Source organism: Austrofundulus limnaeus, unplaced genomic scaffold (genome assembly GCF_001266775.1).
Source record: "Austrofundulus limnaeus strain Quisiro unplaced genomic scaffold, Austrofundulus_limnaeus-1.0 Scaffold1235, whole genome shotgun sequence".
Lineage (NCBI taxonomy): Eukaryota > Metazoa > Chordata > Actinopteri > Cyprinodontiformes > Rivulidae > Austrofundulus > Austrofundulus limnaeus.
The window spans coordinates 51,104-62,721 of record NW_013953637.1 but is presented as its reverse complement, the minus strand read 5'-3'; the positions used below and the strand labels follow the sequence as shown (position 1 = coordinate 62,721).

The 11,618-nt window shown below is 38.8% G+C and overlaps 1 protein-coding gene and 1 long non-coding RNA gene across 4 annotated transcripts in view; one reads left to right on the top strand and one right to left on the bottom strand.

Annotated features, from left to right (window-relative positions):
- Nucleotides 1–482: 482 nt before the first annotated feature.
- Nucleotides 483–11,618, bottom strand: part of mtus2a (microtubule associated tumor suppressor candidate 2a) — a 40,449-nt gene continuing 29,313 nt past the window's right edge. For 2 of the 3 annotated variants that reach the window (XM_014031354.1, XM_014031355.1), the window contains exons 7-16: nt 9,665–9,852; nt 9,456–9,581; nt 7,398–7,464; nt 7,041–7,255; nt 6,824–6,929; nt 6,655–6,728; nt 6,465–6,563; nt 6,195–6,314; nt 5,963–6,063; nt 483–4,806 (exon numbers count right to left, since the gene is read on the bottom strand). In XM_014031354.1, coding sequence (XP_013886808.1) covers nt 4,434–4,806; nt 5,963–6,063; nt 6,195–6,314; nt 6,465–6,563; nt 6,655–6,728; nt 6,824–6,929; nt 7,041–7,255; nt 7,398–7,464; nt 9,456–9,581; nt 9,665–9,852 — 1,469 coding nt within the window. In that variant the 3' untranslated portion in view covers nt 483–4,433. The remainder of the gene's footprint in view (nt 4,807–5,962; nt 6,064–6,194; nt 6,315–6,464; nt 6,564–6,654; nt 6,729–6,823; nt 6,930–7,040; nt 7,256–7,397; nt 7,465–9,455; nt 9,582–9,664; nt 9,853–11,618) is intronic. The other variant, XM_014031356.1, reaches the window with a different exon arrangement.
- Nucleotides 9,863–11,618, top strand: part of LOC106534654 (uncharacterized) — a 10,666-nt gene continuing 8,910 nt past the window's right edge. Inside the window, exon 1 of the long non-coding RNA XR_001312372.1 lies at nt 9,863–11,487. This is a non-coding gene — a long non-coding RNA (uncharacterized LOC106534654). The remainder of the gene's footprint in view (nt 11,488–11,618) is intronic.

The following is an 11,618-nucleotide window of genomic DNA, read 5'->3' as shown; positions in this document are numbered from 1 at the left end:
GTCAAATGTTGATGCAAAAAAAAAGCTAATACTGTAAGTATGGATCACTTGCGTTGTTACCGACATCTGGTGAAAATTTCATGTCATTAGCACCTCTAGTAATATATTTACTGAGAAAAATGGGGACGTGTTCAATACTTATTTTACCCACTGTATAGTTGAGCTGTGATTATGCTGGGCCTTTTGTTACTCATGAAATACAAATGGAATCAAGAATAGTTAGTATGATGACATACTCTCCAATGAAATGTCATTTCTTATATCATACAATGCATCTTCAGCAGATTAAATAAAGTTCTTTATCTTAACATACATTGTTCCTGAGGTGCCTTTGTTTGATGTGCCTATATTTTTCACTTTGGCTTTTTGCTTCATCTTTGGCTCACATGTACTTTTCAAAATAAACAGAATTGTCTTACACTACCCACATATAATTGCCACACGTACACATACAACTAATTCAAGATGGCCACCACAACAAATTCTTTCATTTTCTTCTTTATTTTAATACTATGTTCTCTGCAGAAACTACAAATWATTATAATAATAAAAAAAGTCAACATTCTTCGTTCACGTTACATTATCGAACAATTTTTGTTCCTCGTCTTCTAAGTCTCAAACGCTACGGTTACACAGCCTAACCTTGAAAACTACAGAGAGGTAAAAGAAGAGAAAGAGAGAACAATCGAAACAGCAAAAGCCCGAGAAAACATGCTTCTATTTCTTTGTCGGCGCACAAAGACACAACTCATGTAAATGTATTTACATTCAAACATACAATCAGCACCAGAAAGCTTGGACCAAAAAATTCCAAAAAAAAAAAGACTCCCATTACGTTGACAAATTTCAAAATCGAGAGCCGCAGGTGGACAAGTTGTAGAAACATTTAGCTACTGTAGCATTTATTTTAAATAGTGATGTTGAAATCTTTAACAAATATATGAAATGACCCATCATGTTTTTTTTCCTCTGATGGTGGGCTTGAACAAATGCTACATATTTAATGGCTGCTACAAAGTGGTCCGACAACAGGCCCTTCAATTTTAAAGAAAATTACACGAAAGACTTGTATAAAATGCACTCATTAATTTTTTTTAGGTTTTTTGACATTCATCGCATAGTGAGACACAAATGTCCACAGGACACATCGAAGGGTCATTACGATACCAGTTTAGTGTTTAGTTCATTCAAAAGATTTTCAGATGAAGTCGAGAACTTTACGCTGTCGAGTGTAAACAGTAGTTTAGTTGCATCCTTATTGACTGACTTTTTTTCTTCTTCGCACCTGAGGGGATGAATTGTGGCTGAAGAGTAAACCTCTGAAAACACAGTGAATTTCTAACTGGTATATTCTTACAATTTATCAAAGACAATCTCAGAATCATCAATGTAAAAAAAATCAAAGACAGCTTRGATACATTTCTCCTACTCTATAATCAACATTCTTCCATTTAGGAGTGTTTAACCCTGTTTACGCATCATAAAAAAATGCTGAAGGTTAATGAAAAGAGCATCAAAAGTGCTGGTAGAGCAGTTACAGACGCGCTTTAAAATTTGCGACTGTAAAAACAAAACAAAAAAAACCATCCTTGACATGCTGCTCACCTGCGGGGCTGGAAACATTCAAAGCAGGTGTGCTAATAAAATCTTAATATTTCTCCAGATCAAGTCAAATTTTAAAGAAATTTCCATGATGCTTCGACGCATCAAAAATACATCTAGTTCTAACCTAAAGGCATGCTCCTGTTAGTGATGAAGCTGCCACAAGTATCACATTTTAAATCTTTTTTTTGGCTCTAGCCTCGCCTATTTACAGCAGTCATGTGCAGTTCAAACAGCAAGAATTTTCTGAATATGACTGAAATTTGACTTTGTTTCACACGGCAGCTTTTAATGTCTTCTTTAAAGCCAAGTAAAAGACTTCCTGAGGGGAATTTAGTGAGCAGGTTACAGTACAGGAGGCAGCTTTGACAGGATGTTTGCCATAATAATAATAATAATCTTATATAATATTCATATGGTCCGTYTTATAGGAGGTGAAACTTTATGCTGGGAAATGTATGTTCTGTTGGGGAGGCTGTACAAAAGGAAATCAAATGTAATTCTGATGAATTAAAAGTTTAGAATTGATTTCCCTGAAATACGCCCGCACGCTGAGGAGTCAGTGCATCACAGAGATAAAGAATAGAAAAGATCAAACCAATTAACAAATTCATACTAACAAAATAAGTTATGGAAAAGTTAATACAGGTTCAGAAAAACTATTCTAATTTATTTATTACAAAGAAGTAAACAGGATTAACCTGCCTACATAGCTTATCGACACATTTTACATTAGAAAGTCCTCAGAAGTACAGTTATGTGCAGAACTTGGTGCGTCCACTGACAAATTACCGTACACACTTTCATGACCGGTTAGATTTTTAACATTATTTTTAGTTTAATTGAATTAATAATAATCAAAAGTACAGCTGCACTCTTTTGAAGTGRAGTTTCTGTAGAAAGGTTATGAACAATTAATATCTTACCTGTTGTAGGTAGCTCTTTGAATGACCTCAGTTTGGAGAAAGAAAGTTTTAATCTGACTAGACTGACAAGTTAATAATCTGAGCAGTTTCTTATTGTGTGGGTGGAGTTTAGAATATAGGTGGAGGTTCTTGTGTGGGTGGAGCTTGGCAAACTGTGATTGGTCAGACTGACTTGTCTTGTGGGGGGCAAGTTAAAAGATAAGGTAATGATAGTTGTAAAATTATTGTGAACATGTAAATGTAATTCATGGACTTCAAATTTGGTGGGCCCACTAGAGTCAAACAGACCAATCATGTCTTGGATAAACTCCTTCCACACAAGAAACTCCCACTTAATGACAGCAGAGACCCCCCATCTCCCTACAGTGCATTTGGGGTGGCATCTTAATGCGGTAAAAACCAACAAAAACATGCAGTTAGCAGCTACACACCTCCTGTTAGAAGGCGGAGCGTTGGCACAGGGCATGCATCACGCCACATTCCATTTTTTTTTAGTGGAACCTAACCTACCTTAATATTTATTACTTATTATTAAATTATATTGCTATTAATATTTTAGCTTGAAAACTCACAAAAAAGCATGAGAATAGAAGACGTAAGATATTAACTGTTCATTAACTTTCCCACAGAWCCACACTTCAAAATACTTGAACAGTCCTGTGTTTTCAAATCAGCTAACTTTTGAATCTAGAAGTTTTCTTTCTTTTCAAAAGCAGAAAATATCTAGTCGGCCCAGAGGATGCTAAATGTTTGCACATAACCGGTTGTTGGAGGAAAACATCTTCAGATTCTTTGCTTTCTCTAGGAAACCATCACACATTCCACTTTGAAATCTACAAGTTTTAAAGTCACAAACACTGAATTTTCTTTACATTTCAAGCTTAATAAATAAGTCACAGCAATGATAAATTCTACATTTAAACTGGAAGACTTTCACAGTACGTGCCTGCTTAAGCAGGAAAGTACATGTATTAAATAAATCGGACACAAACGTCACATTGTAAATAAATAAATAGATAAATAAATAAATGCACGACGTTTCAAACAGTGATTTCCTGTGCTAGGTTTCCTTCTTAGCTTTGAGCTCTCTGTTAGCTGTGTAATTCTGTTCTTGTTGTYTCTGTCGAGACACAACAGGCTGAAACCTTCCATTGAGGTAAACAGGAAAAAACAGCAAAGTGTAGGTTTTGCACGTCGACCTGAGGGAGAAGCGAAGAGTAGCTCGTGTGTTGAAGGAAGACCTGGCAAGGTTTTCAAAGACGTTACAGTAAGTTCTTTGTATGCTGCAGGTAACATGGCTGGGGTTCCCGTACAAATAAAACCTATCACCTCGGAACTAATTAGAAAATGTGAAGCAGACCTTAGTGAGATTAAAATAAAGCATCCTTTGCTTTGACGTTTCCAAATTCTGAATCAAGAGATTTGAGTGAAGCATCGGTCACTCTGTGCTGGTGTGGTGGAAGGACCAAATATAAGGCGCTTTGCTTGGGCTTTGTTTTGGATGAAAAGAGAAATCTGAGAATCATATATGAACTCCTATTCTAACAGATGTACAGCTTATTTTACCGGGGTGTGTGTTTTTAACCACACTCGAGTGTATTCTGGTGAAACGAAAAGGTGCTAAATTCCATTGTTATCACGGTACTGTGCAGGGTTCATAACTCCCCATGCAAATAGGTTTAACAATCAACAATTCTTGTGCCACTTTTGTACAATAAATACAATCTATGTTTCAAAATTCCGCATTAAGTCAAATCTCAGTGTACGTAACATTGAGGGGACCCAGGTTAAGACTGTAACTTCAGTGCTTTCACAGTGCCTGTACAGTTTTGTGATGAATTGAGGTCACAGTYGACGAAGAGAAGGGGAAATAAACTGGAGTAATTGGGCTTCAGAGATCAGATTTTAACTCTGTAAAGAGGCATTTGAGTTGAAGCGGCTGGCCGAYGCCCGGTGCGTGGGCGTGTTGGGCCCCGGGGAGTAATTCTGATTGGCGGCGGCTCTGTGGGACGGGGAGCAGCAGTACTGCGCTTGTTTTGGGCAGCCGGGACAGTGAGTGGGGGAGTCGCACCCGGCGAAGGGCGAGGAGGACAGGAGCGGGGACGAGGGGACGGGCGAGGTGGAGAAGGAGCGGTGCAGCGGGGACGAGGCCGGGGACATGAGGGGGCTGGTCTGGAGAAGCCACAGCAGCTCCTCGTTGTTCCGGCTCAGACGCTTCTTCTCTGTGCTCTCCTTCTCCACGGACTCCTGCAGGTTGGCGTTCTTCTCCGACAGCTGCCTGTTGGGTGAATGACATACATTAAACATTATTAAAATAATAATTTAAATACAAAATATCRAAATATTACAATGTCCTTCACAGCAACAGTGGAGGGAGTAAAATCAATAAACACAATTTACAAAAAGCTATTCACACACTTTTGATTTGATACAAAGCAATACACTGTGGTGTCATACAGTGCAATAAAATATATACATTTTATTGTTTCCCATATTGTTTTCTTTTTTTGTTGTTCTGCTTTAGGAAATTTGTAGAAAAACAAATTGTAAATTAGTTTTAATAAATTTCCTTGTAAACCATGTATGGTTTGTTCTTTGTTGTTTTTTTTTTCATTTCAAAATAAAATGAGATTATTATTATTTTATTTTATTTTATTTTTTAGCTTGTTTTTTTAACTAACTTAAAAAAATGACAACTGCAAAACTACCTAAAGCTATGTTTTTTAAATTTTATTTTTATTTGAATGGTTAAAGCAAAGACAAGCTTTCTGTTTTGTTAGTGCAGCATTTGGTAACTGGAAATCATGGCCTGAACTTCCAGAGATTTATGTTTTCACTTCTTATGTTTGTTTTGGTCAACGCATCTCATCAACAAAATTAGTTTAATATTACTGTACTGTATAAGACAAAATTAACAAAATTAGTCGAACAAAATTAGTTTAATATTTCAAGTTATGCAGAGTCAGGTTTGAGTGCAGCTATTGCCAATATCTTTAGGAATAGTTTACATTTATAAGCAGCCACTGTAAACCCCTTTATTCTGTCATTTCTAGTGTCGCTACATATTTAAAAAGAAAATAACCATATAATTTATTTTGGATTTAGAAATTTGAGCAAAAGCAAAACACTGTAGATTTTTTATTTGTTCAAAATTTATATCTACGTTTAGGTTTAAAAAAAACAGCTTTCTTTTTTTGATTTTATTTTGAAACGGAAAAACCAAAGAACWAGYCAACCGGATTCTTGTGAGATGTGTTTTTCTTTTTTCTAGTTTATTGTTGTGTTTGTGAAATCTTGTGTTTTCTTTTATTTTAATGTGCAATCTATTTGTCTTTCTGTTCTCAAAGTACCTCTATCTGCCCACATCTGCTGTGAGTATTACATGAGCTGCTTTATATAAAGCAGTGAAAATGTGATTCCAGATGGTCTCTTACCTGGACGTGGCCAGGTTCATGTCAATGCGAGCCTTCAGATCTTCATTCTGTTGCTGCAGAACCTGGACCTTCTCCTCCAGGAACACGTTCTTTTGGGCCTGCTCAAAAGTACGAATACAACAGCGATGCAATCTTTTATTCACAACACTGACCGCTGTGTGTACAGAAAGGAAGACTTGTATTTGTTAACCTGGTGTTGGAGACTGAAACTAGCTGGATTATTTGAGCCTACCACTTTCTCCAGGTCAGAAATCTTCTTCTCCTGCTGGTGAATCTGCTGGTTCTTCATCTCAACAACTTCCTTCAGGCTCTTCAGGTCCTGCTCAATGTGCTGGTAGGGAGCTAAAGCATCCTAGTGTGAGGGGAAAATAAAAAAAACAAACTGATCATCACTGCTTTGACACACATTGACAGAATCACAGCTGTTTTGGTGGCTTGAATGATGTTAAACATGGTTTTAATGCTAATTAGAGAAATCTCAGTTTTATTGTTTTTTCCTCACAATGATTTGTTCATCTGTACTCCTTCTCAAAGCTTCCTCAAAGCGTTTGGCTTTGTCCTTTAGACTCTCATTTTGAAACGTGAGAGTGTCCACTTGATCCTGGGCAAACAGATGCAACACAAAACTCAACATTATAAATTCACGTATTCAAGAATATACGGTATAAAGTTTTTTTTACGAAGCATAATACCTGCAGAGAAAGCCTGAGTTTCTCAAAGTCTTCCTCCAGAAGACTCTTTTGCTGCTCATGAGCTTTCCTCAGGTCTGCACAGAGACGTAGGAGAACAACAAAAGAGATTTGATTTGATTTCCAGCAGCGCCTGCATCCTAATTTTTTTAACCAAGTCCCCCCACCATACCTCTCATGGTATGGRCGTGCTCTTCATGCAGTGTTGCCATGGTGATATTATGCATGTCTCTGAGCTCTTGAATGGCTGCCTGGTGGTTGACTGTCATCTCCTCCAACTAACAATCCCACAAAAATGCCCACTCAATAAAGCCTTCTGGTGACAGCTCAGATTTCACATAAAAGGTTAGTACACCACCCACGATGCCCCTCCCCCCTCTCTCTCTCACCTGCTCCTGTTGCTGAGTCGTCAGCTCCTCCATCTCTGACCGATGCTCCACTTTTAGGTGCTCGAGCCCAGCTGTGTGACACTTCCTGAGCCCTTCTTCTACAGCAGCCAGCTCGGCCTCCTGCTGCAGCTGGAGCTCCTGCAGCTCGCGCTCAAACGCCACCTCCAGCGCTGCTTTGTCCTGCTGGAGTCTCTCCCATCGCAGCAACTGGGAGGCTGCGCACCAAGGACAAGGAATCTCAGAACTCGATGTATGTTTTCATACTGCAAACCACTGTCTTTAAAGGCTAACAAAGGGAAGGGTTTAGATTTAAAAACAACAGACTTTCTTGCAAATTCTCTGCTTATCTTCACTTACTCATATCCTCTTTGATCTTTCGCATTTCCAAGGATAGTTTCCTTTGACATTCCTCAGCAGTGTCATTCTGAAATAAAATAAATAATTTGTTGTTACACAGGAATAAAATTATATACGCAGCAAAGGAAAACACTTATGTAGAAGAATCCAGCTCTGTAATATCCATTATGTGTGATTGCTGCCAGCAGAGGGCGCTTAGACCCTCAGAGCCAGGCCCGCACCTCCACCGCCTGCATTTCTGCACAGTGTTGAGACTGCAGAACTCAAAACAATGACCATAACAAAGTCAGACAGTCCCTCGACAGAGTGGATCACAGCTTTAATGCCTCAGAGGCTGAATCATCCCATGAAACCAGCTTGGCGACACACTGAACTCCTGAAGACCCTCTCCTCAGTGACAAACTTTCACATGGTGTTGAATCATATCATGGTGTTAAATACTGTATTGGGTCTATTTGCGTGTCAAACAATCTGGGTTCAGAGTAAATAGAGAGGGATCAGGTATTATTGCCTACTCCCTAAAGGTGAAAGTGGAGTTATGTTTTTGCCGCTGTGCGTGTGAGTGTGCATTTATGTTTGTGTGCTTGTTGTTACTAAAATATCTCATGAAACACCAAATGGATTTTAATGAAACTTACAGAATATGGTGATTAGATTTATATCTACAGCTGATTAAAATTAGGAGTAAACCTAATTCAWGATGGCTGCCACCATCAAGGGTCTTAAAAACATTAAAATTGCTACAACTCAGTCAACAGGTCCTGACCTAAAATTTGGTGTACTAGCTWGGGGTGTAWCAATACATCGATCCACATCATATAGATTAAATGCTTGATTCAGTTACATCGAGGCAAAATGAAAACATAGATCCATATCATCAATCAAATGTCCATTTAAAGGGGGTCAAGGGTATTAAGCAWATCAACTTTTTTGAGCTTTATATCATGTTATGTTATTCCCTCATCAAAATCATACCTAGAGTGTTGCTTTGACTTATTCATGCATGTTGGAGAGATCCTTGAATCTGCCTAAACACATGTTGGTACAAAGTACCGCCTATTTAGACAAAGCTCCTCCCTGGAGCTCAGTCTGCAGCTGAGCTCCCACCCCGCAGAACACCCCTATCCTGAAGCACTGTTGTGAAGACGTGCTGAAGTGGGCGTGTCTGAAATGGTAGGAGGTTCTTAAAGAGGCAGAGGCCAATTTCAAGGTGTTTAAATAGRGTAATTTATTTTTGATATATGCAGCACTTTTATAACAACTGAAGGTAACATAGTTGCTTGATTGTGGTATAGAACTGAACTATGTGTCTGAAAAATAACAAAAACACTTTTGTGTTGGATGAATACATGATATTGTATCATATTACTGCAGAAGTGTGAATTGAATCAAAAAGGTWTCATGATAGACTTTGAGATATTGAGAAACATCCAATCATCCAAACAAATCAATATAGTATTGTATTGAAATAAAGCTGGGCTAGTAGTAGCATCTGAGAGTGATCTGACTGCTAACAGACTGCACCAAATCTTTGTTTAAAAAATACTACAACTGTATTTATTCAAGTATAATACAGAAATGTAAGCTTAAAAATCATCCATAAAGTGTGTGTGTGTGTGTGTGTGTGTGTGTGTGTGTGTGTGTGTGTGTGTGTGTGTGTGTGTGTGTGTGTGTGTGGGGGGGGGGGGTGTTATTATACAGGGGTTATTGATAATTAGATTTTAATGCTTTTTAAACTAAAAAATGATGATTGTATTATACTTGAGATTGTATTATACAGGAATAAATACGGTCAACTCTGTCAACTTGTTTGCGAAATATCTCAAATCACTAGATGATATTTAATAAATCACTCAGACAATGATCAATAATCTACTACTGATTAACTTTCAGAGCCAACCCAAAATGACCCACTGCAGTTAACTGACTTCAAACACAAAAATGTCCATAACTTGGTCAAATTTACAGGTAAATCACTATCTTTAATTTTGCTAGTAGCTAAGAGTCTTTTACAACTTATACTTAGAGAATGACATCTTGCATGAAATATATGACCACCTTGAGGCAATAATGCTGAGCGGTGATGATGAAGGCTTCAAGACCCAAGGACATCTTCTTTAGCTCATCTCTCAGAGCCTTCAGCTGCCTCTCCTGCTGTTCGCAGTTCCCCTGCAGCCTCTGAACCTGAGTCACAAAAACATACAGCCGAGTCAAACCGGAAGGGAGTAAACTTTTCGTGTGGACTCACTTTCTCCCAATCAACTCACCTCCTGCCTCTGCTCCTCCTTTTCCCTCTCCTCCACTTGCCTTTCCTTCTCTTTCTGCTGGGCCTCCTCTTTCTCCCTCTGCAGGTTCTCCTGGTGTTCCTGCTGCAGCCTCAGGGGGGCCACGCGGCGAGGCGACCCTGAGGGAGTGGAGCCCCGCACTGCTGCTGCAGGCCGCTGACCAGCCTGGACTGTGGGGGAGAGGAGAGAAAATTAAATTAGTGGAAACGAGCATGTGTTTTCTAAAAACAAACATTTAGATTCGTTATTGATGGATTTAAAAATACCCCACATATGTCATCAATAAGTCATGATCTAATTTTTGAATCTATAATAAGGAGGTTGATTTGCATTCAGTCAAAGGAGRTTTGACCTGACTTACTGCTAATGATTGCTCTTAGGTGATAAATGACTAAGTTAATTGAATCTTTTCTGCAGAAGGAGCCTTCTTCTTATTTCTAGGCCAGACTTCTTCACAATGGGAGCTCACTAAATACAACTGGCATCAAAATAATGTTAGAAATACGTCGCAAATAATCTATGATGGCTTTACAGTAAGTGCATAGAGGTGCGTGAGTTTAAGCAATATCATTAGTGTAAGTAAAAGGTTTAATCCATTAACAGTGGAGGTCATTCAAAGAGCCTGGCAAAATAAAACACTTGTCATTTTCCTCATGASAGACATAAACATTAGCTTGTCGCTGACTTACAGGCAAGTCCATTAACCTCTGTGTGYGCCCCTTGTCTTGAATACACACCTTTTTCTTTTTTTAAGAATTATTCAAAGCTCCAGAATGTGCACCTCGGCCTCAAACAAATCGTTCAGGTCTATTGGAGGAATAGGGGAGGGGTTTCCATGACAGCACGAGGCAGAGATCTTGGGGTGCRGGGTCCCAGGTAATGAGCAAAAAATATTGGATGGAGGAAAAGTGGGGTAAGGGTGGTGGATGGTGGTGGGAAATGGTGTAGAGAGTCGAGAGAGCATAGCAAAAGCTTACGTGGAGCAGAGGGAGGGGTCCTGAATGACTGTAATGGTGATAAATGTCTGAAGGCGATTCAGTGGGGGTGAAAGTGATAAATGGAACAAAAAAATGGAGAGTATATCTCTCTGAAAGAAGAGCTGGACTCAGCCAGATTAAATTTAAAGATATACAATATGCAAACATGTAAATCTTTTGTTTTCTTTACCTTGAAGTCCTGTTAGTGCCTCTTTAAAATACTGCACACACCCCTACAGAAAACTGTCCGCTCCATTTGAAATGTTACAGAGAGCGTGTTGAATACTAAATACGAGAGAAGGCGGGGTGCAGAGGATAACAGAGGACATGATGGATGTGGATTACCAATGGCAGCAACAACAAGAAAAAAAAAGATGGCATCTTTGTGGAGAGCAGAGAATATTTATTTTGTTTTAGCGTGTTCTCAAAGGGAACTGAGGCTGAATTATTTCTGAGGCAGCCGACAGCTTCATCTCAGCACACTTCTCGGTACAGAGTGGAGATCAACATGAACTGGTAGAAACTAGTCAACGTCTAGAATTCTCGTTAGCAAGAGGAAAGGCTATAGGGTTGAAGAAAATAAACAAAGATACAGGGAGGAAAAATGTTTTAAAAAGAGCTGTGCTACTAAATGCAAGGGGAAAAATGAAAGACTCTGAGAAATGGCTGCCAGTTWTAGCAGGAAACATTTGGTGGTCTGCTGCAGTCCCATGACTAAACCATTTTACCACTGCAGAGCTGATGGAAGCAAAAGGCTGGACTTCATCTCATCGCAGATTAAACTGAAGCAGCAGACATTTGAAATGATCACATTTCTCCTCCGTGTTGGTGGGTTTAAATACCAGAAACTGAAGTATTAGAATTAGAATTGACTATATCACATTAAGATAATTAATTTATGTTAAATTTAGGATGCACTAGTCTAGTTGTTTCAGTTTATATACATATATCAAGGCTGC